The sequence below is a fragment of the Buteo buteo genome, chromosome 6 (genome assembly GCF_964188355.1).
Source record: "Buteo buteo chromosome 6, bButBut1.hap1.1, whole genome shotgun sequence".
Classification (NCBI taxonomy): domain Eukaryota; kingdom Metazoa; phylum Chordata; class Aves; order Accipitriformes; family Accipitridae; genus Buteo; species Buteo buteo.
In genome coordinates this window covers 41,002,245-41,026,136 of record NC_134176.1, presented here as the reverse complement: position 1 = coordinate 41,026,136, position 23,892 = coordinate 41,002,245, and the positions used below count along the sequence as shown (strand labels likewise).

Sequence of the window (23,892 nt, the reverse complement as noted above, 5' to 3'; positions counted from 1 at the left end):
GCCTACAGCTCGCCATGCTACCTTCCAGCAGATGTCAGGGTGCTGAAGTCCACCAGCAGGACAAGAGCCTGCTAGCGCGATGCCTCCTGTAGCTGGAGTAAGAAGGCTTTGTCAAGAGGCTCCCCATAATCGGGTGGTCTGTAGTAGATACCAACTGCAAGGTTTCCTTTGTTGCCACGGTCTCTGATTCTTAGCCATAAGCTTTCAACCTGCTCATGGCTATTCTTCAGAGACAGCTCTTCACACTCTATCCAGCTCTTGATGTAGAGGGCAATGCCTCTGCCCCTCCTTCCTTGCCTCTCCCTTCTGAACAGCCTGTAGCCATTGATAGCCACAATCCAGCCATGGGATTCATCCCACCAAGTTTCAGTAATGACAACTAGGTCGTAGCTTTCTAGCAGCACGGTGGCTTCCAACTCCTCCTGTTTGCTGCCCATGCTGCGTGTATCGGTGTAGAGGCACTTCAGCTGGGCTGTTGGCCGTGTCACCTTCTTAGAGGAACAACCCTGAATTCCTTTGAGGCATTTCCCTGGTGTTTCCCTGTCGGCTCCTATTACCTCAGGAGCCCCTGGCTCATCTCTGTAAGACTTCGAGTGTGCTCCAGTGTACCCAGCATGTCTCAGAGCAACAGGCTGAGGGCCCTCGCTAGCACCCCATCCCTCTAACCTTGGCGTGTCATCCCACAGCTTGCCGCGGGCGAGCCTGATATTATCCCCATCCCCATTCAAGTCTAGTTTAAAGCTCTGTCAATGACCCCACTAGCTCATAAGCAATGACCAACCCTCTTCTCCCTTTGGGAAAGGTGAATCCCATCTGACACCAGCAAGTCTGGTGCCATGTAGGCCATCCCATTATTGAAAAAGCTAAAATTGTGGTGGTGACACCAGCCACGGAGCCATGTATTAATAGACTGGGTCCACTTGTTTCTTCCAGTATCACTGCCTGCAACTGGAAGAACAGAGGAAAAAATAACCTCTGCTCCAGATTCCCTTACCAACCATCCCAAGGCCCTGAAGTCTCTTTTGATCGCCCCTGAACTATGCGTTGCAGCTTCATCACCACCCACATGGAAGAGCAGTAATGGGTAATAGTCCGAGGGCCATACTAGGCTAGGAAGCTTCCTAGTGATGTCCTTAACCCGGGCCCGGAGATGCAGCAGACTTCCCTAAGAGGACGGTCCGTCTGGCATATTGCACCCTCTGTCCTACTCAGAAGGGAGTTGCCTACAACTATAACCTGTCTTTTCTTCCTCGTGGAGGTGGTTATGATAAAGGGGGTAGGCCTTTCTGACCTTGGCAACACCTCTGGTATAGATGGACCGTCATCCACATCATCCATCATTGGCCATCCACATCCAGAGCCTCATACCTATTGTACAGAGGCACCTGGGCAGGCAAGGTGGGCCAGGAGGGGGTTCATCTGCCACCCTGAGTGTGGACTTTCCTCCATCCACTCCTTTCCTTTAAGCTACTGCCTTCAGCCTAGTTGGGGGAGGATACAGGATCCCCTTGATCTCGGGTTTTTTCTGGTGGCTGTTCCTGTTTCTGTCTTGGGAAGGGCAGAGCATGGTTTCACCAGTCCATCTCTTTCTCAGATTCCCTGATGCTCCTTAACCTTTCTACTTCCTCTCATAGCTCTGCCACCAGGCTGAGCAGACTATCCACCTGGTCACACCTCACACAACTGTTCTCACTACTGCCATCCATTACCAGTGAAAGGCCCCGGCACTCTCTGCAGCCTGGGACCTGGATGGCTGCAAGTTTTCATGGGAGCTCCGTCTGGGTTGCCACATCCATTCTGGTGAGTGCATGGGACATAGCTCTCCACCAGATGGATACCATCGCTAAGCTCCTTCTGAGAGGGTGGTAACCACCAGCTGAACTCACCTCTTGAGCTGGCAGGGTGACTACACACAAACTGCCGCGCCACGTCCTGGCTGGCATGCCAGCGCTCTGTTTGCCTGTTCTGTTCGCAGCAGTCCTGGTAGCTAGTGCTCCGTAGGCTGCTTTTTATAGGTGTGGGGGTGGTAGGGGTTGCTCTGGCAATGCCCAGGCCTCATCAGCATCTCCCACAAAAGCTGCCAGTTCCTGGCAGGCCTCTCCGCTGCCCTGGCATTTCCTTGCCTCCGGAAAACCCACTGTGTGCCAAGTTCTGCCACTCCACTGCAGGTCGGGCCGGCTCCAGAGCAGCTCCCCTTGACAACTGATAGAGCACAGTCACACACTATTTTTCCCACGAAGTATCAAAAGCTTTTCTCTATATAACTGTAGGTCAAAAATGCTACAGGACTCTTTACAGGGATTTTGGCGCTAATATGTTTGCATGAGTGTAAGAATACCACAGGCAAAATTACCACCAAAGTTTCTAATGCCTTGAAGAGAAAGTTGGAAATACTCCCTACCTAATTGTGAGCTCCGGAGGCAGTTCCTTTTCCTCTTCCCATATAAGCATATCTACCATGTATTTTATCACAGAGGGAAACACCCTCCTAGAGTGCTCCATAATTTCTTCATTCAACTGACATTCAGAATTCTGTAAAACAGGAGATAATATTAATATGTAAAAGAAATTTAAAAAGTTAAAAGATTGGTAGAACACCTTATTACTATATTTGTTTCAGGAAATTAGCCTTTTCTTGATTTTCAAGCAAATTATCTCACCTAATTTCTTGTCTTCAAAATTATTTCATCCCAAGGGTTTTCAGTAGTATTCCAACAGTTTCACCTACTTTTTTTTTTTTTTCCCCCCACATCCCATTTTTATCTAGGAACAGACTACAAAAGGCCTCACCAAATGTGTTAGGAAACTTCAATTTATTTTTTTTAAACTTAAGTTTACAAAAAGCTGGTTAACAGCTTTCTGTATACCTGGAGATATTAAAAGTTTGCAGTCCAGACCAAAATTCTTCCCCTGCATTGCTTGCTCGCCTGTGTGAGTATTCTGTCAAACATTTATGACACTCCTTGAACAGAATCATCCAAGGAAACCTAAATCTGTTCTTTGCAGAGGTCCCATTCCAGATCTAGAAATCATTCAAAATATCCCTGTGAAGTGACATATTCCCCATCCACCCGGATAAAGCTCATTAAATGAATTGTCTACATCATATAATATTATTAATCCTTTCCATAAGCATTTAAGCAGGAGAGAAATTAAGGTCATAAACGAAGAAAATCATTACCAAATCTGCACTTAAGAATGAAGCAATCAATATTCAGGTACAAGACATAGATACATTGCAATGACACGGTGTGAAAAGAGGGCCTTAATCCAAAGGCCCTGATGACCTTTTCCACATACCAACTTCCTTTCAGCATATGCATATATAAATAGTATATACTGTTGCTATTAATGTTAATGCAACCGAATCCAGTGATTTCATACACAAATATGACACAGAAACAGAGGCTGATATTCTCCAGGGTATTTACACAAAGTTTCCTATAACTTTAGGATCACCCAAACTGCCTACAAAATCTAAGTATGTATGTGTCTGCCAGAGTGAGAAAAACATGAGAAACAAAGATGCTTTCCAAGACTAAAGCTTTTCATATGTGACTTTTAATCCCAAAGTACTAAGGGTACTCACCTCTGCAATACACAACCTGACATGTTAAATATAAAAGAACTGAAAGAGTGATGTGTTTAATATAGCTAAGAATCATGTTTGTGAAAAATTCTTAAATCAACTATACTCACATTTATCAAGCAGATTGCTTAAAAAAATAATAAAACAACAAACCACTAAATACCAACAAATCCAAACCCCAAGTAAAATCATGTTGTGTCCATATGATGGAAAAGCTAAAAAGGTAGTGGAAGAGAAGTAAAAATGTGTTAACATGACCAATTGCTTCCAAAGCTCTGAACAACAGTTTTCTGATCCAATAAGTATTAGAAGAATAATTTGGCATCAAACATACAATCTAAAACGTCTGCCAATGAAATCATGGTCTATAAATATCACTGTGTGTACATAATTTTGGATAAGCTTGTGGTAGATCTTGGTAATTAAGAATGTAAATGTCTGGGGTGATTATTTTTTTCCTCAGACTGACAAAGCTATCATCATCTTAAAGTTTGGAGCAGAATGAAAAAACTATAGTGCTAAGAATAGTCTAATTGAAGTGAGTTGTAAATATACTAAATTTTTTCCAGTATTTCTTAAGAGTTTGGCTTTTTAAGTATTAATGTATGTTAAGCAAAAATAATAGAGCTGGAGGAAAATGCAGAGCCATGCAGAGATACTCCAAACAAGAACCTTGTAGTAAGACATGCTGCTCTCCTTCAGTCTGTAGAAGAAATCAAAGGAAACCACATCAAAGGATTTATAAATTATTAGAAGTGGGGATTGTACTCATACAAATAGTGAAAAGTTAAATGATGCAATGCCAGCTCCAATGCTATCCACATTAATAGAAGTCACAGTAAAATGAAATTAAGATACATCTAATGTAGACTGAAAGGGTAAAAATAAAATTGCCTCAGAACTATGCCCAAAAATGTGTAATTATTTAAGCTTCAGGTAAAGCTTCAGAAAACAAAATTGCAGAAGACTGAAAAAAGTATGTTTAGATATCAAAGTTTAAAAATAACTAACAACCAAATTTTTTATTTTTTTTTTTAAAGCAAATGTGCCTGGGAAGTATTTTTATGTTATCTCAGACATGAATTCTTAAAGTTATCTGGTTTTAAGGACACATTTAGGCAAAAAGGTTTTTATTTTTCTGGCATAGTGAAGACATTAATTTGGAAGCAATAGGGAACGGATGACTCCTAAAAGCCTGGAGTGTGGATTCTAAAATGAAGGATTGCTTTTCTGAGCCCCATATTACATACATGCCAACAGGTTTTGTAAATATCTCCTCATTGTAATTTTTTTTTTTTTTAAACTAAGGTTTAAATAGGATTTTTGTAAGGGTACTGTATTTTACTAATACTCACCTCATTATCTCAGAAAGGCTAAAAACTCTGGTGCTTATCTTTAATGTTGTAGACTGAAATCTGTCCTCTACTAAGGGCTCATTTTTAAAAGGAGGTCATTCTGTAAATCAAAGTCTAAACTTAATCTACCTTTTAAAAATAGCAGCCAGTTCCCAAGCACATTTTTACCATGTTCTGCATAGCAGACAAAGATACTGCAAACATATCCCTCCTCTTATTTGCTCCCACCTGATCAGAGTAAGTTTATAAACACCCTAGCATGATATATCCTTTGCACTTAAGAGTAATTAAAGGAATACTGGTCAGGGTCATCCAGAAAAGAATGCTTTTTGTTTGACAAGCATGTGATAGACTTCAATTCTATCAGAAAACATGCTGGAAAAGAAATACGCAAGATGCAAAGTGCATTTGGAACAGACAATTCATTTCTTTTAATAAGCGCTATATGCTGAGAAAATTCCAACATTATGAATGTCCTTGATTCTCAAAATGGAGAATGAAGTATGAGGTAATCCAAACACCAACAAACCTCTTTGTCATAAAAAATCCCTGACAGACAAGTCTTTTATTAAAAAAGGAAGATGGTCATGTAATGCAATCTATCAAATAGTTAAATATAGTATATATTATTATACTGATGCATTTTATTGTTGTAGTGGTTGTACTTCTGCCCTTTTACTAGAGAGTCTACATAGACTGACTGCATAATAACTACATATATTGTTATGAAAAAGATGTTCTAAAGGAAAGGGAGGTAAAAAGCAGAATATACTTTCAGAGGTGCAAATATCAGACCTGTGTGATCAAAATCTATACCTTGCAGAGTTTAGGGACTCTAGTCAGAGTTGTTGGAACCAAAAAATACTATTATTCTCAAAAGTAAAGTGCTGAAACAACTGTTAGAAAATCTCATACAGAGACCTAAATTGTAAAGCTGGGAGATACAATCTATTTTGTTTAGAATCTCTTTATTAAAGTTCTTACTGTGCCTCATGGGTCCACATTCATCCAGGTATCTGTGTAATTTTTTTTGAGAGCCATCACAGGTGAAATCCATAATGTATGCTAGCTACTGCCTGTACAACTGGACAAACTGCTCACCTGAGACATAAGTAATATGACTTACCTAGGAGCAATGAAGAAGCTTTGGCTGGAAACACTTAATTTTCAAGTGGAAGAACACTTCTCAACTGAGACCTGAATGTTTTGTCTTAAGACCATTGCTAAATTCTCTTCGTGATATGATAAGGACCTCTTGGCAATCAGCTAGAAATCGGATACTGAGCATCTTGTAACATAAGTTTTCCATAGTATCCAAAGGTGGCTTTGAAGCTGGTAAACACATGAGTTCTCTACCTTCCCATGTCTTTATCAACAGTACCACAAATTTAGAATTGCGAAAAACCCACCCTATTTTCCTTCAGAACACAAGGAGGAAAATGCATACTTCCCAAATAGGAACTGTACTAGTTTCTTATTCTGGAAACACCTCTAGAACATGCTGGAAAAAAGTATTAAACACATATGTAGTAAGTAATGGTGACAGCAGTAAAACTAATGATACCATAGCTATTTTGGGGTATTCTAACAATAAGGAAACAATTTGGCTCTCTTGATTACAGGTTTTCGTAAGTAATATGTAGGTATCAGCCACCCATGGCTTAGTACTCAGGGATAAGTACTGCACAACAGAACAGACTTCACTGAAGTAGAGGCAGGTGAACATTACAACGATAAGCTCCAAGTGGTAATCAGATGACCCTTTCTTGGAGCTTCAACTATTTTTATCCCTGAAATCCATTAAGATTCATCATTTTTTGAAGTATGTACAAGTGAAGGAAAACTTTGTCTCATTTTTCTGTAATACCAGTGCTCTTTACTCCTTTTCCATTTGATTTTTTTGGCCAGATCATAGAGAACAGTACTTTTGCAACAAAACCAGGAGGAATTAGGGGTCTATTCGCAATGATGAGTGCTAAGGGGTTTTTTTGTCCTGATTTATCTCAGAATGTAGGACTCTGAAAAAAACAATTGTACCTGAAGCAACTGATTTGCCTGCGTTCTCTTTGAGAACTACTTATAAGATGGCATATTTCTCGTTAATACGCTGCTTTATGAGGTACAATAAGCAGGAGACATCCTAGCATAAGAGGTTAGTTTTAAAGCATAGGGTCTTATTTTAGTCATAGTGACAGATCACACGCCAGAAGTAACTGACAAAAAAAATTGTTCAGTAATGCAGTAATGTGGAAAAGAGAAAATATTATTAAAATTAAGTACTATATCTAAACATTTACTAACCACTGGGAAACCAATTGTTTGTAAATAAGAACCGAGTAATACACATAGGAAAGAAAAGAGCAAGAGACTGCAATTTTAATTTCAAACCAAAGACAGAAATGCACAAGACAGGTAGCTGGAACTGTCGTACTGGTTTTGCCTTTGCTTTGGAGACAAAGGATGTCCAATATATATGTTTGACCCCAACAAAAACCTTAACCAAGCAAATCCTGATTCAACTCAATTGGACCTGCTACACGAATTACGCACTATACATACTTTCACATACAGGAATAAGCACTTTTTTTAAAAAAGCCAGTATTTACAATATTTATTCTTTCACTTTAAGCAATATTCTTACTTCTTTTGCAGAACCTGATGCTCCAGGCTCATGTTTAGTACACAGCGGTCCAGCCTTCCATGCCTCTGTGTCCCCACAGTCACAAAATCCACCTCCAGTGGAGCTATGCATCTGTAAAAAACATGTATTTCAGTCACAAAATATGCACATAAAAAGCAAGAGGAAAAATAGAAATGTGCATTAAAGTCAAACACAAGTATAAATACTTACTTACAAAATACAAGAGTCACTGCACAACCAACAGACTTAACACAACCTTTTTTTCTTTTTTTTAGATAAAAGGAGACTTCTCAGAGGACCGGGGGGGAAATATAAGCTTTTTGAGCAGAAAATAAAGGAGGAAATACAGTTGCCGCTGCAAAAAAGCATGCAAGTCTCAAACAAATATAACTAGAAAGTAGGTGAAAAAGCCTATGACTGATAAGTGCTTCATAAATAGCAAAATAATAATTTCTGGTTTTATTAGCAAAATTATAGCCAAGGTGCTTAATGCCTTCTTTACAAATTACTTGGTAAAGTTTGAAAATAATCTAAATAAGAATATGTGTATATTTAACAGGCATTTAGTAGTACCTCTACTTCTAACCAAAGATAATAAGATATAATCAGCATCTAAATATATTCTTGCAACTCTCACTTTGCATTACACTTTCAGAAAAGTACAAATTCTGACCCTTCATTTTGGCAAAAAGTTCAGACAAAACTCAGGCAAAAATAATTATCCTTAGCTTACTCTAAATCCCCAATCCTAAAATAATTATAAAAACACTAAGTGACCCAATAAAAAGACATTCAAAAATTTGTTATTTACTTGAAACATTTTAAATAACCTGATCTAATTAGACTTGCTTTGAGCAGGAGGTTGGACTAGGTGACCTCCTTAGGTCCCTTCCAACCTAAATTATTCTATGAATCTATAAAAAGCATAATCTGTATTCTTTAGATTGCATCTTTAAAATGGAAAAGCAGCAAATCTGTTCTCATTTGACTACCTATTTCTATGGCTGATGTATTGCCTGAAGAAGTTACTGAAAAACAAGAAAAGGACAACAGCTTCTCAGCCCAGCTGTGATCCCAAATTGTTCTGGTATCATTATTGTCTATTTTCCCTGGTTTTCATCTTACCTCTCTGTAAACTGTGTGGGTGCACATGTGTCTGTATGAAAGTTATATTTGCATTATCCAAGTTGTAAATACTGATTCAAAGACATACAAAACAACACATTTTCAGATCAGTATACAAAGACTTATACAGAGGGGCAGAATATTGCATTTTAGTCCCAGTTAATTTTGAGATTGCTAGGACCTTCTTCCAAACTGTCTCTCATTGAAACATAGCCACTGAAAGGGGATTTATGATCAACTGATAATACAAATAAGACAAATCTCTTCAATAGATGTCATGTCAATGAATAGAAAGAACAGCTGCAAAAAAAGTCTAGCCCACTTTTTGGTCATGAAAGATAATTAAACTGAATACATAATGTTTCTGTAGATTTTCTTGCCTCTTATAGGCCAGCTTAAAAAAATGACACTTAATACACTGTTTTCCATTTCTGCTTCCAAGGCTGTTGAAATAAGAGTTCTCAGTGAAGAGGACAAGCAAAAAAGGGGGCCTTGGAAGGAAACTGTAGGTGACAGTTTAGGCAGGGTGTTAGCTAAGAATTATTTAAAAGATCTTTCTTTAATTAAAGCATGGGAATCTCTCAATTATAACAAAGATTTGGCTCAAAGAGAATCAAAAGGATATCAGAAAGAGATGATCCAGTTCTAGAACAAACTCCTCAATAAAAAATTGATGCTTAACATTTGTTTTAACTTTATCATAGTACACACTAAGCACAAAGTAGCTTATGCAAATCTAAAGAGAGAAACAGAGTGGAAATGTAGAGACTGCATCAGTGACGTAAGTGCTGAAGTAATAGCCCTTGTACAGGGTACTGGCTGGGACTCAGGACAGGACTGTCATTTTCAGTCACAGCTTTTTGCTCTGACATACACTTCTGTGATATTGCCAAAGAGAATAACAATGTATGCATTCATAAACACTCCCTTACCCTTAGGTTCTTGAATTAGAAAGTTACTCTTCTTATGAGGCTTTAGGTAGTTAGAAACATGACAGAGAGATAATTAACTAATTAGTAAATCTGAGATTTTTTTAATAAAAACTACTAATAGTTTATATGCAGTTTATTATATCCTCAAAGAAATCTTCTCTAAAGCTACAAGTACAATTTCTTAATGTAAGATTTTTCTACCTTGTACCGGTGGTTCTTGTGAATGCTATTCTGGAAGCAGTCCATACAGAGTACACAAGTTGGATCAACTGCACAGTCTCTGCAACAAAAATGGTAACTGGAAAACTTTCTAAAACAAACACATGGAATTTTCACGCCCAAAAGAAAATGCTGCTCTAAAAAAAAAAAAAAACAAACCCCAAAAAACCCCAAACCCAACCAAGATTAACAACATTCAAATTATAAAAACATTGGCTACTCCACGTCACAGAAAGGTGTAAGTCAATCTTGTTAAGCTTGAACCATGTACCCGAACCTGTTATATCAGAGTCTATCAATCAGAAACATGATTGATTTCCACTTTCAAAACTTATTGCTAACATATTTCTGGTTTTGCTAAGAATAAGCAGCTATTAAAAACCATCATGACTCTGAAGTAACATTTATTATTGTTTCCAACAACTGCAGATGGTTTGCTAATGAAACTTCTGCTACACTTCTGCTAGGTTATGTTTCTAACTTTTAAAACAGAGGTTAAAATCTAAACAGAATTCCCTTACGAAATTAGCCAAAGAATATATACTTTGAAGTTCAATTTTGACAGTTTCAGTCATGCACTCAAACACATGAAAATCCAGTATTACACTCATGGGCAATCTAATTGCATTTTTTTCTATTATCCACATACATGTGGTTTTTTTATATTGCCTTTTTGCCCTAAAACATGGTCACTCTTTTTTCTTTAAATGCTCTTTCATTCTATGCAAAATGTGGATGACAGGTGTTTAATGACAACACATCAAGTTTTTTTTCTTACCTGCAAGAGTATGTTGTCTCTCCTCCTTTGAATACCTTCCCACAGAGCTGGGAGGTTCCACTCTGTTGTAGTTTTTCCAGGAATATATCTGGGTCTTCCCCAAACAGATAACATTCCAGGGGGTATAATATCGCTGCCTGGACCATTTCTTCTTGTTTCTCCAACAAGGGGTCCATTTCAGCTGAGTAAATATTTGGCACATGTTTTGCCAAGCACTGTAAAAATGTAGCTTGGAAGTTGAATCTTTCATCACACCACTGCAAGAAAAGTACACCCATGGATAAACATAAATGAATAAATATAAAGAAAATAGGATTAAGCACTTCTACTGTGAATCTGGAATTCTTTTCCACATCAGAAGTCAGTTCTGCGAACAATAAAACCCAAGAAACCATGGTTTCCTAAGAATTCCTCTGCTATTTTCTTTCCAGTACACACCACAGTAACCTCTGTTCCCTTGAAGTCTTCTAATAAAACACTGTGAGGCAAGAGTTGCCAAGTACTATGCTACTGTAGAGCAACCCCTGCACTAATTAATTTTCTACTACTTGCTTGCCAACAGGCCAGCCAATACACAAATCTTGATTTTTGTTCAGCTGCCAACAAATGGAAAAGTAGCAGCAGCAGGTTTCCCTGCCTTAGCTGGGAAATAAGTTTGGGATTCATTCCCTAGCCTGCTGATGGTCACAAAATGTGCAGCCACTTAATGGTCTTTGAAATTGTCACCCTTCAGTAAAATCTTGTTGAAACTGGTTATCAGGGTTCGATAGTTACTGAGGGAGAAATAAGCCCAACTGATTATATAAGCTTAATGTCCTTAAAGACTAAAATGCAATTTCATATTTATAAGGCAATTAATAAAAGTACTTGTATTTTGACTTGAGGTTCTTAGTTTTCTTAAATTAAGTCCCTAATTTTACTTGCAACTACTCTAGTTCTCTGAACAGTTCTCTCCAATTGTTCTACTTCTGTCCTTCAAGTCTGAATATTCTTTCTTTCACGTTATCCCCATTATTTAGAAATACCTTTTGCTTTTCCCCATCGCAAATCAGATAACAAGTTTACCCACCAAGACTCCTAAAGACAACCTCCTTTCATACACAACCTTGATTTCTGCCCCAAAAATTATTTTTGCAAGAACAAAAAAAATATATATGTAACTTCACAAATAGCTCTAAAGGAAGTTTCCTCTAAGCCAGCAAGCAGAGAATGAGCAAAGCAACCACCAGAGTTCAGTTTGACAGAAGGCTCTAAGTGGAGTATTCCACTTTTTTAAAGGATGAAAATGCATATCATCTTATGTGAAAGGCAAGAAATCCTGATTTCCGACTAAAAATGAAACCTACATCAATCGAATCAATGGATTGCCCCTAAAATTGACAGAGATAAGCGATTAAATAATAGATCTATAAGACTACAGCTCCCTAGTTTACTACCTAGATTAGAAGAGTTATCCAAAAAAAGAAATTAATCTAGAAGACTTGCAGTCCAAAGTGCTGCAATCCCAGTACTCTGAAAGCCAGATCTGCAAACATCACATAGAAATTGTATATTTGTTTTCTAGAAAACTGGATGTCTACCTAATACAGGCAAGTACAAAAAACTGTCTACATACAAAATCTAAACAGAAGAAATAGAAGTGAGATACCATGTTGAAACAGCCTAGATTAACAATAACATCCATTAACCAAAACTAATCTGTTAAAAGAGATTTGTTCCGCATTGTAGTCACTCTAAACACTTGCTTTATGGCTTTAATAAGACACACTACAGTTCTAATATGCTTAGTTTTAGTCTGAGGCTTCTATTGATATTTTGGCCATCTATCTTCCTTAGCATTACCCTTAGGTAGTCGTTACTTCATTTATTACAGTGATCCACAAACTCAAAGTTATCAAAGAAAATGCATGGCAGACACTGATGGAAAAGAGAAGCCATGGATATTGTGGTCATGAAGGAAAGCAAATTTGTCCTCAAATCATCCTAGAATATCCTCATTTTATAAGTGCAGGTTGACCAGTCTAATCAGATTTCTTGAATCATAAGGCATTCAACCCATCCTTAAATACCTACAAATGAAGATTTATCCATGAAGTGAAGGGAACAACTTATTTAAATTCCAATTCTAACAAAAATTCTAGATCAAGAACAGATTTATTACTTGAGCAGCAAGCACCACTGTGATCACCATATTGGTCGCAAAAACTTTAGCATACACATGCATGTAATACATATGCATTCTGTATACATACACATACATGCACTCAAAATATACAGGTATGTATTTATTTTCAGATATTCACAGTGCTAAGGAACAAAAGGAAAAAGAAACAAATTAGCTGACTGCCTTTTTATTTTAATTAAGTTGTTCAATTTTTTTAACTACCTAGCAACAATTTTTTTTAATAAAAATCATGCTTACCTGGGGCATAAAGATACCAAATTGTAAAAAGCAACTGAAAATTAAATCCAAATTTATCAAATACTTGCATAACAACACTTAAAAAAGAAAAATGTCATGCTTAGCTGGGGGTTCTCAGAAAGGTATCAAATTCTGAAAAGGTAAGTGAAAATTGAATTCCTTGATCACATGTTTCTATTTTTTATATGTCCAATTTAGGATGAGGGGAAAGTAAATTATTCTTACCATAATTAAACTCCATAATTCAGTGTTTCTCCTTAAATGTGTTTCCTCTTGTAACTTGTTTTTATTTTTGTTTTAACTTACCTATACCACACTATGGCTTTAGCAAGTTCCCCTCCCAATTTGGTTACTGTATTTGTTCAAATGGGGGTGTGTGGGATGTGACCCCTTGACATGCTCTCTTTCCAAAGCACAAGAGAATCTGTCTGTAGCTCTTCTATCTTAGTAAGTCATGTTCCCAAGAGATGGCATAAGTTTAGCTTCTACGTTGTTGGAACAGAGCACATCATAGCTCCAAGAAACAAGCTTTCCTGAAAATCTGCCAGAAGAGTAGAATGGGTTCTCACACAGCCTAACTCACAAGCATTTCAAGCATTCTTGTGCAAAGCTTTTAATTCTATTTAAATGTTGTCCAGAGAAGGAAGGACAGGAAGGAGGGAAAGAGAGGGAAGAAGGGCAGAGAGAGAACTCTCTCAAGCAGGCTGGCTGCCTTCTGGTAAACACTCTAAATTATATCCTCAACCTATACATCACCCAGGAAATATCCATTATATTTACAAGAGAACCAAGAATATTCTTATTATTTCTAAAAGCTGCACCAGGCTAAACTTCAGACCTATCCCATACCCTCTGTGTCTCCTAGAAGAAGTAATTTATACCTTGCGTCAAAATCTCTATAGTATACTATATTCAATTGTATAAAATTACACACAAAACTATCAAAAATACAGAAGCTGCCAAATAAAGCACAACCCTAAGTTAAAATTGACTGTCCAATGGTAGCTTGGTCCCCTTGCGCACACTGATTGAAATTCAAGTTTGAATACTTTGATTAACACTTTGAGTAGTCCCACCTTCCCTCTGTTCACTCTTTCCTTTACCTGAGCACATACCTGTCAAGTGCTCAGTTGCTACAGATATAAAAACCATATAAATGAATAATGTGTTAGTTCTTCTTTATTGACTATATACTGACCAGTGAAGAGGAAATAAAATACTGTATCATCATCAATTAAGTTCTAACTATCTGTCCTGGTTTCATCTGGGATAGAGTTCATTTTCTTTCTAGTAGCTGGTATAGTGTTAGGTCTTGGGCTCAGTATGAGAAGAATGTTGATAACACACTGATGTTTTCAGTTGTTGCTAAGTAGTGTTCAGACTAAGTCAGGGATTTTTCAGCTTCTCATGCCCAGCCAGCAAGGCGGCTGGAGGGGCACAAGAAGTTGGGAGGGGACACAGCCAGGGCAGCTGACCCAAACTGGCCAAAGGGGTATTCCATACCATGGGATGTCATGCCCAGTCTATAAACTGGGGAGAGTTGGCCTGGGGAACAGATCCCTGCTTGGGAACTAACTAAGCATCGGTCAGCAAGTGGTAAGCAACTGCATTGTGCATCACTTGTTTCATATATTCCAATCCTATTTTTATTACTGTCATTTTATTATTGTTATTATCATCATTATTAGTTTCTTCCTGTCTGTTCTATTAAACCGTTCTTATCTCAGCCCATGAGTTTTACCTTTTTCCTTCCGATTCTCTCTCCCATCCCACTGGGGTGGGGGGGTGAGTGAGCGGCTGTGTGGTGCTTAGTTCCTGGCTGGGGTTAAACCATGACACCATCCCATGCACAGGATGAGCTGGGAGTCTAGAAAAGCCTAAGAGCTATGCAAGACAGCTGCAAGCAGAGATGGGGCTTGCACTGCAGCTTTCTGCCCAACACTGGCACAGGCTGCCCTGAGAGGTTGTAGAGTTGCCATCCTTGGACATACTCAAAAGCTGACGGGACATGGTCCTGGGCAACCTGTTCTAGGTGATGCTGCTTGAGCGGGGAGTTTGGACAGGATGACCTCCAGAGGTCCCTTCCAGCCTCAACCATTCTGTGATTCAAATGCCTTCACCAGGAGAAATCTTACTTCCTTCTCAATCTCTATTAATCTTCCAATTTCTGCTACAAGTAAGCCCTATGGAAAAGTCATTTTCCAAATTTGATTCCACTCAAGAATAAATTTGAAATAGTGTACTGAAAGAGGCAGAGGTCATGAGATAACACAATTAAGATAAAAACATTATAATGTAACCACAATACTACTATCAGTCGGCTCTCCACAGCCCCCAGGCACTCACACCCTATTCACTGGGGCCCACAGACTGTAACAGAGGAAAGCCCAGAGGAAGCAGACCTGAAGACACTCCACTCCAACTGACACTATTCCACCAGAAAATATATTTGGGCTGCAAACTGAAAATTACTGAATTGGGGGGGGGGGGGGGGAGGGGGGGGGGAGAAATCACCTCCACATACATTTGGAGTAAATTGAATTCTGAAATTTCTCAGCTTTTAAATATCTGTATGAGCAACCTTAGTAAAGTTCTTTTGATGGTGGGGTTTTTTTGTCACTTTCTCATTTTTATTAAAAGTTCACTGAAGAAACAGCCATGCCATCACATGGACCATACGGACATATGCATGGCCCAGAAATAAAACCGCCACAATGACCAGAATGAGCTAAGGGAATAATCATGGCAGCAGCACACCACCACCTTTCCTGTGGAGGGAGCAACATCCACACCATGCTGGTGGGCATTCCCAGATACTGAAAACAGTAAGCAAAGGTGACACTTGGGAACCTGACACTGGTGAAAAGCGTGCATCAAAGACATGCATTGTCTCCTATCTCTTCTTTTATACTTGATATCTCTAACTTTCTCCAGCCCCATCTCTTTTCCTCCTTTAACCACACATTCATGTCACCTTCTCCTTTTCATTCTCAAACTGCATGAAAAAGGGAGACGAAGGGAACCAGGATGAGTTGCAAAGCTATGTCTCTCAAGTGTAAGAAGTTCTGTCAAAAGAGCAGAGACAGTAACCATTTTGTCCGAGACATTTGACTTTTTCTGTATAACAAAAGCAGTAACCTGTAATCTTTAATGGCTCTTCAGAAACATACGACTACAGAAGCCAGAAGCGGTACCTCACAATACTGCTTGATAAAGAATCATTAGGAGATAATCGCTTATCTTGCATGGTAAGATGTCCTCCTCTGCGGGATCAGACTACTAATATTTCTTCCCACACATAAGCATACAGAGATCTTCCCAAAAGTCAATTCCAACCAAACATGCAGGTTTCTCCATCTAAAAGGCCAGTTTGTAGTTTTTTTCCAAACCCTTCAAGTAAGCATCACGTCAGAAAAGATCAGAGGATGAAAACCTGTATTTGCCTACAAACACTTCTATAAGAAGAGCAAAATATTTGTCATTAATATATCCAACGTATCCATATCCAATTTTGTCGTGAATACTGAAAATAACAATAGGAATGAGAGCTAAGTATATAATGAAAAACAGAAAAAAAGTTAGCAACAAACTCTCTCAATTCACTTTTCACCTATAGATCAAGCATCAAATGAGATTTCTCACCACTGTGACAGAATTTCTTTATCATTGCAACAGGTTTATTACATACATTAATTCAATAGCCTTATTTCCATGAGTTTTTGATTTACATTCTAAGCACTGTTCTGTTTGAATTCTAAAGTCTTTTCAAACTAACAGTTTGCATTAGGCAATACTATAAGCAGCAGCTCTACTTTAACTGCACTGATTGACACACTGATCTTTTAGTGCAAAAGTGACTGCACAAATTTCAAGACTATATTTTTACATATATGCATTAATGTAATCAATGAAAAGAAGGAATACTAATATTTATGAACATTAAACAACAAATTATGAAGGAATAGACACTGCCAGTAGCACAAACTAAAACCTGTACCTGGTCCAATATTCCAGTTCAAAGGAATAGTAAAGCAGCTCAGTTTGTGCACAACATAAATCTGTCAAGCATGAGATGGCAATACCAGCTGCCTGTCAAAACAGCTGGTAGAAGCAGGTTTTTAAAAGTAAATATATAAAATGCTGGGGACATACTGATTTCAAGCAGATGCCATTCAACATAAATATCAAATGCAAAAGACTGCTTTACTTTAATGCACAGAACAGTTGTTACTAGTTAAACAGAGATTAGCAGGACAACAGATCCCAGAAAACTTTTATCCTGATATTGTCTATCCAATTGAGCAACCATAAAAGACATTTTAAAAGGATAAACACACAGAAGTTCTTTGATAAGTATGCAGAATACTTAAAAATTCTTTAGAAAGCAAACTTCAAAGGATTCTTGAATTAACATTTTCATATAAAGCTTCTGCTTTTAAATTTTTAGTTCAGTTTTCCCTTCTGTTTATTTTGGTATAAAATTATCAGTTTTCTAATGCACAGAAAATAAGATCCAACTGCAGTACAGAACACTTCGCATTATTTTTAGTGAAAGTAACAAGGAGACAAGGCAATCTATTTCAACCTGAAAGATATATATTCCCCAAAGAAGAGACTTAGAAAATAAGCACTAGAAATTAATTAGCATATTTGTTCTTCCCTGCCTTAAATCAAACTCAATTTTTTTAGGAGCATAAATTCTATCACCCCAGGCAGGGCACAGTTCAGTGAGTTAAAACAGAAGCTTACTCTAGTTTTTTTTGTCACATAAGCACTGCGTAGCTGTTCATAATGCATTTCACATTCTCTGACAAAGTATAGCCAATGTTTTAGTAGAGAATTCAAGCTTAAAAAATGACTCAATTACAAAATATATGACATATCAGTCACACGGCTCCTTTACATAACATAGCTGGGAACCAGCCATGTACCAAACTTTGGTCTGCTCTGGATGTCAGTATTTACACTGAAAGAAGCAAGTTTGGTTTCAAAAGTTACCTTCTATTGGCACAACATGGGTAACATTCAAGACTGTCTAACATTGTCCTAACAAAACATCAACTCTGACCTGAAGACATAAAAGAACTGTTTGATCTCTACATTCATTTAAACTTTGGCCCCCAAGCCAAAGCAGGGTGCCAATTAATGTTAAAAGATGCTTTAATGATGCAGGTGTTTGCCCACTGGGAATGAGACTCATAACAACAGCACACACTACTAAAGCTTTGTCTACAGTAGAATCTGCCTTGATTCCAGTAGCCTCCAACAACTACCAGTTTAGGTGAACCAGAGCAAACCAGTGACAACCAGAGAAGCAGAAGTAACCACCAGCACCATCGGTTACTGTTTCGGCTGCTGGACAGCTAAAACTACTGTCATCTTCAGGGTAAACAATGTACAGACCCAGGCTGTTCAACCTCTGAAACTGCAGGTCAGGTGTCAGCTTTAAATCATTATCATCTCCAAAATCACAAGAGTGCAGCTTCAGTTCATGGGGGTAAGTGCTTGAATGCAAATGAGTACCCAAGGAGACATTTGAAGTGAAATTACAGCCTGTACTTCTCTCTCTGCCGTGCCATAGATATCTCTATCATACTGCCTACCAACTGGACGCTCTAGCCTAAATATGCTACAAAATTAGCAGGACAGTACTAAGTAGGTTCAACAGGCAAAACAAAGTAGCCAGAAATTCTAGAAGTAATTCCCATTTCTTTGAGGCATCCAATCTAAACGCATTTCACGTTCCAAATTTTTTGGTCAAACCTGCGCTAGGTAGATAGCAATGCACAATTAACACATCAACACTAGGGGAAAACAGGAATTCAGTATCACATATTAAAGCAAAACAATGTGCAAAGTACCTATCTTGGGGGGAAAAAAGGTTATTCTCCCTAGAAAACTAGCAAAATCATCATCTTTGCAGAATTATTTGTAGTATTCTGTAAGAATTTAAAATCAAGGTTTTTCTTTAAGTTCTGACTATTCATTTGACAGATCCTTTTAATTTTGTTTCTAGAGAAAAAAAAGGAAAATACTTTGATTCTTTCCTTGTTTGATCCTTAATATCCATGCCACAGTCTCCTACCTTCGAAGGAACAGATTAACTGTCAAAGTTCTTAGCACCAGACTGCACTTCAAAAATTGCAACTACAGTGGATATTTATAAAGTAATTCATTGATTTGGCATAGTTATGTTTGGGGAAAAAAAATAAACAACATCCTTCCCCCCCAACCCCCAAAACCAAAACAACCACTAGGTTTTTGTACTAATTCCTGTGTACTCAAATTTGTCTTACAACCACTCAATTTTCCAATTATCATGAATTTTAAGATCCATTGTATATGTAGTCTAATTCTGCAGTGAATGAATGTTTACTAAAATTCAGGTGAATCTATCTGTATTGAGCACTCACTCAGGTGAATCTGTCTGTATTTAGCACTCACTCAGCATCTCCCGAATGCTTTCCCTTATATACCAAAATCAATCTGTTCATCCTTAGCTTCTCTACTGCTCTGGGATCTAGAAGCAACTTAAACAGTTGCATGCTATCAGGAACATCCACTTGCAGCTACATTTTCCTGGAGCCACATAACTCTCGCAGTACTGTAACTGTATCACAGCAGAATTACAGCAACCATAATTTGTGCACTTCATGTGGACTTGAGCAAAGATTACGGATACTTTCACAATCGTAGTTGGCTGCTGCACTAAAAAGCCACAAAAATTACCAAGAAGTATGAGTAAACACGAAAGCAGACAAGGAAGGAAAAACCACAGCATTGGCTCAATGCCATAACAAAATGAAAGCACTTCAATAGAGTGCCAAATGTAGAAGGACGCAAGCAGGACCTTGGCGATGCTCCAGTTACCTGTTGCAACTTCATGGACTCCACTTGGACACCGATACAAGTGTACGGTATACACTGTTCTGCTAATACACTGCGCTGTTCTAAAAACAGTGGCTTTAACTGTATGCAATTCAGGGCTCATTTACACAAAACAATATGCTGGTTTACCTAAAGATGAAATTTTAAACTGATTTAGCTTAACATAAACTGATGTAAAATTATATGGACATGTCATCTGGTCTAAGCAGGTTAATTCAGTTTAGGATAGGTTAGATTCAAAACTGGAAGAAGTCACTGCAATTCCAAAATAAGATGCCTGACTGAGATTTCATTAATCTCAAGAAATCACCTGTATATGAATATCCCCTCCATATTACTATTTGATTACCACACAGCTACAGAAGCAAGGCTCTTCGCGTGCATTTTCTGAACTATATAATGGCATCGAATGACTCAAAACAAGATCTGAAAACACTTTCGAATGCACAAGTGCCTGTATCATGTTTTGCTTTCTGAGATGAAAATTCAAAATCAAGTTATTTTCCTGCCTTTAAAGGAAATATCATAACAATAAAGCTTTCCTCTCCTTGGACACCACTACCCCACTTACATCTATACTTTTATACAGGAGTATTGACTGCTCACAAAAGATGGGACTTCTGAAAAAATCCCTTTTCTCCACAAATATTACTGAGAAAGTACACATACGTCAAAATTTGAAGATGTAGTATAAATTAAAATCTTTGAAATATTTTAATACCTAAACCCTGCTCATATATTCCAGATAGCAGCCACCAAAGCAGGCAGGAGTCAAACTGGAATTTGTTTAGACAGATGGACAAACAACCACAGGGCTGGATTCAGCCTGCAAAGCAGGCTTTTATTAGGCCACCGGCAATGCCTGCTAGCTAACTACTAGACAAGCCAGGTCCAGCCCATCAATCAGCCAAGCAAACTGCAGATGCTGTTTGGAAAGAAAAGAAAGTTAACTTAAGTTTGGTAGACCAGGTTTACTACTAGGTCAGTGCCAGGGCAGCCCGAATTCAGCCCTCTCTCTTTCACAGCAGCTCAGCTCAGGAAGCAATACAGCCACTATAGGGAAGTAGAGGGCAGAGATGGGACCCGACTTCAACTAATGCAGTGAAATGCCAACTAAGGTATTTGCAACTACAGCCATCCAACCTGAAGAGTTGGAGTTAAGTGCACAGAAGACACCACCGAGTTGGGCTGGGTGCAGAAGAGTTTATTACCTGAGTCATCACCATCCACCCCAGAATCAGGCTGGCTCCTGCAGAATCATTCAGGTAATCCTGCATCATGAACCCAGCACTCTGGTAAAGTTTACTAGTCATGCAGCCAGGTCTGGTGCTACTCTGCAACCAACAGCACCCAAAGCCAGAGATGAAAAAGGAGAGCTAGAGTCAGTCTGACTGGGCTGACACTGAGACAGATTTGGTGAGCTCAGTAAGGCCAAAGCTCACTCCATTCAGCCAGTTGTTTCTGCTCCACACTTCTTCAACTTCCTGATTATAGCATCACAGCGAAAGGGCATTCAGACCAGCTGTGCACAGTGAAAACACATGTCAGTCAGGAAATGTTAGTTTCTGACCTGAAGACATAACTAGTACCATCTTTCAGTACAGCAGTAAATTGGCACAGTGTACTGCTTCCAGATTACAGCTGTCTCTGGCATCAGTATAGCCAGGTTTGCAATCTAACTTCATGAATGCTGTCAGACTCAACCTAAGTCCATAACCCTAGCTCTCCTTCTCCCTTAATACAATACCCTCATCCCATACTCCCTGTCAGAATTCCTGCAGTTTGCCTGGATATATGGCAAACAACACAGCCTGGGTGGCCACGCGCCTCTCTTGGAATAATGGTAATTCTGGCACAGACGCTCTCAATTGGCTGAAACCACATAAAAATTAAGAAAACTTAGTGGGCCAGCATCGACTCTGAGCAGATGAAGATCTCTTCAACATCTTTCCCCACGTTTTTCACAATACCACTATTACCAGTTTTACATATTGCCTGGGCTAATTCAGCCTCTTATGTGTCCAAATAATGAAAGGTTGATTGCATTGCTTTGGTGCTGATTGCAACTATCGCCCTCAGTACCTCTCTGACTCTATACACGGCCCTCAAGCTTAAGAAGTTGCCTGACTCAGGTTGTATTTTTTGACACTATAGTGCAATCAAATTACATTTTTACTAGTTTAAAATCAAATTGTTTCTAACATAGAAAAAAATGTACACATAGGCCTGTTATGGCCACAGAAATACACTTCACTTTAGAAATGACTCTGTAGTCCCAGACTGCATTCTTATGATTTGCAGATATCCTTACAATTCTGAGAGGAAAGGTACAAAGAACAATGGTTGTTGGCTTAGCACTGCCACCTGCAAGAGAAATTCCAAGAATAAACATCTCCTGATTTATATCTTCCTAATTTTATTAATGTTGTGTAGCATCATGTAAAAAGTAGCTATTCTACAAGCTTGCCAGTGCCCAACTTTCAAACATCCACAGTCAAGAGTTTCCAAACCATACTATGTATTCAGGCTGTTACAGGAAAATGTAACATAAAATGTAAGGTTTCTGACACATGTTCAGACTCCCTTTCTTAAACTGACAGCCTTTGGGTTTTAAACTCCTCTAGCCAAAGTGTTTGCAATATAGTAATCACTTCACAAGGTTGTGAAGGAAAGCACAGAAGGCCCTTACCTACTACCACTAAGACAGATTCAAGACCAAGTTGTGTTCAGTAGGGGAATATTAAATCCATAGGTAATTAAAGTAATTCACAGAAAAAAAGAGAGGATAATTCTGTTCAGCCAATAAACAACCGTCTCTATCTCCATCCTTCCTAAACTTCACTGTTTGTTGCTTCATTCACACTCTGCAGAACAATAACCTTTTTTGTTCCGCAGTAAAGTCACCTTTAATTAAGAAAGGTAAAGTCAGAAAAAGGATAAAAGATGCACGTACAAGGACGCAGGACAGTCTCTGAAGCTTTCTACAGTCTGATCTCGTTTAATTACGTAGAGATCAGACGAAGACACGGGACAGGGGGTGGGAGACGCTGCGGGGAACTGGCGGCAAACCAGCCGCCTGACAGAGGCTCGCCGGGCCCAGGGCACGGCTGGTCCTCCGGGGCAGAGGCGGCCGGCGCCGACAGCCACCCCAGGCCGCCGGGACGGGAGCCGGGTGCGCTCTCCCACCCCTCCGGCGGCGCAGGGGCGGCAGCGGGCCGCCCGCTCTCCCCCCCGCGCTCTCCGCGCTCCGGCCCCACGGACCGCGGCCGCTAGGCCGTCGCGCCTCGGCAGGTGCCGCCGGCAACAGCGGGCGCACAATGGCGCGTCCCGCCCCTCCACGGCGCCTCACGGCAGCCCCGCCACGGAGGACGCGGCCCCCGCGGCGCCGCCCCTCGAGCGGGGGCGGAGGGGGGGCCGCCGGCTCCTTCCGCGGCCGGCAGCGGGGCGCCCCGCGGCAGGAAAAGCTCGACCGAGCGGCGGGGTGGCAGGGCGAGCTGGGGGGCAAGGGGGAACCGCGCCGTCGCGCCGAGCTGCAGCCTCACCACGGCTCGGTCCTGGAGCTGCACGGGGAGCCGGCCGCCCGCCGCTCCCGCTCCGGGCCCTCCGTCGCCTCCGTCCGCCATTTTGAGAGCGAGGGACGCGGCCGGCGACGCCGTCACCGCCCGGAAGGAGCCGCCGCCGTCACCCGGCCGCTGCGCTGCGCCGCGTCGCGACCGCAGCCCGCCCCTGGCGGCGGCCCGGGCTCTGCACCGCGCAGGCGCCGCCCGCCCTGCGCGCATGCTCCGTGGCGCCCAGCCGGTCCGGGCTGAGGGGCGGTGAGGGGGAGGCCGGCGGGGCAGGCGGCCGTGCGCCCTGTCTTGGGGGCGGCAGGGCGGAGGAGGCGGGTGGCTGAAGGCGGGAGACGTCCGGCGGTTGAAGGCCGGGAGGGGAGGCGAGCGCCGTC

The 23,892-nt window shown here is 40.1% G+C and overlaps 1 protein-coding gene across 5 annotated transcripts in view; it reads right to left on the bottom strand.

Annotated features, from left to right (window-relative positions):
* UBR1 (ubiquitin protein ligase E3 component n-recognin 1) overlaps positions 1-23,747 on the bottom strand; it is a 74,817-nt gene extending 51,070 nt beyond the window's left edge. For 4 of the 5 annotated variants that reach the window (XM_075030617.1, XM_075030619.1, XM_075030618.1 and 1 more), the window contains exons 1-5: positions 23,492-23,747; positions 10,640-10,896; positions 9,844-9,922; positions 7,586-7,696; positions 2,402-2,532 (exon numbers count right to left, since the gene is read on the bottom strand). In XM_075030617.1, coding sequence (XP_074886718.1) covers positions 2,402-2,532; positions 7,586-7,696; positions 9,844-9,922; positions 10,640-10,896; positions 23,492-23,728 — 815 coding nt within the window. In that variant the 5' untranslated portion in view covers positions 23,729-23,747. The remainder of the gene's footprint in view (positions 1-2,401; positions 2,533-7,585; positions 7,697-9,843; positions 9,923-10,639; positions 10,897-23,491) is intronic. The other variant, XM_075030621.1, reaches the window with a different exon arrangement.
* Positions 23,748-23,892: the final 145 nt, after the last annotated feature.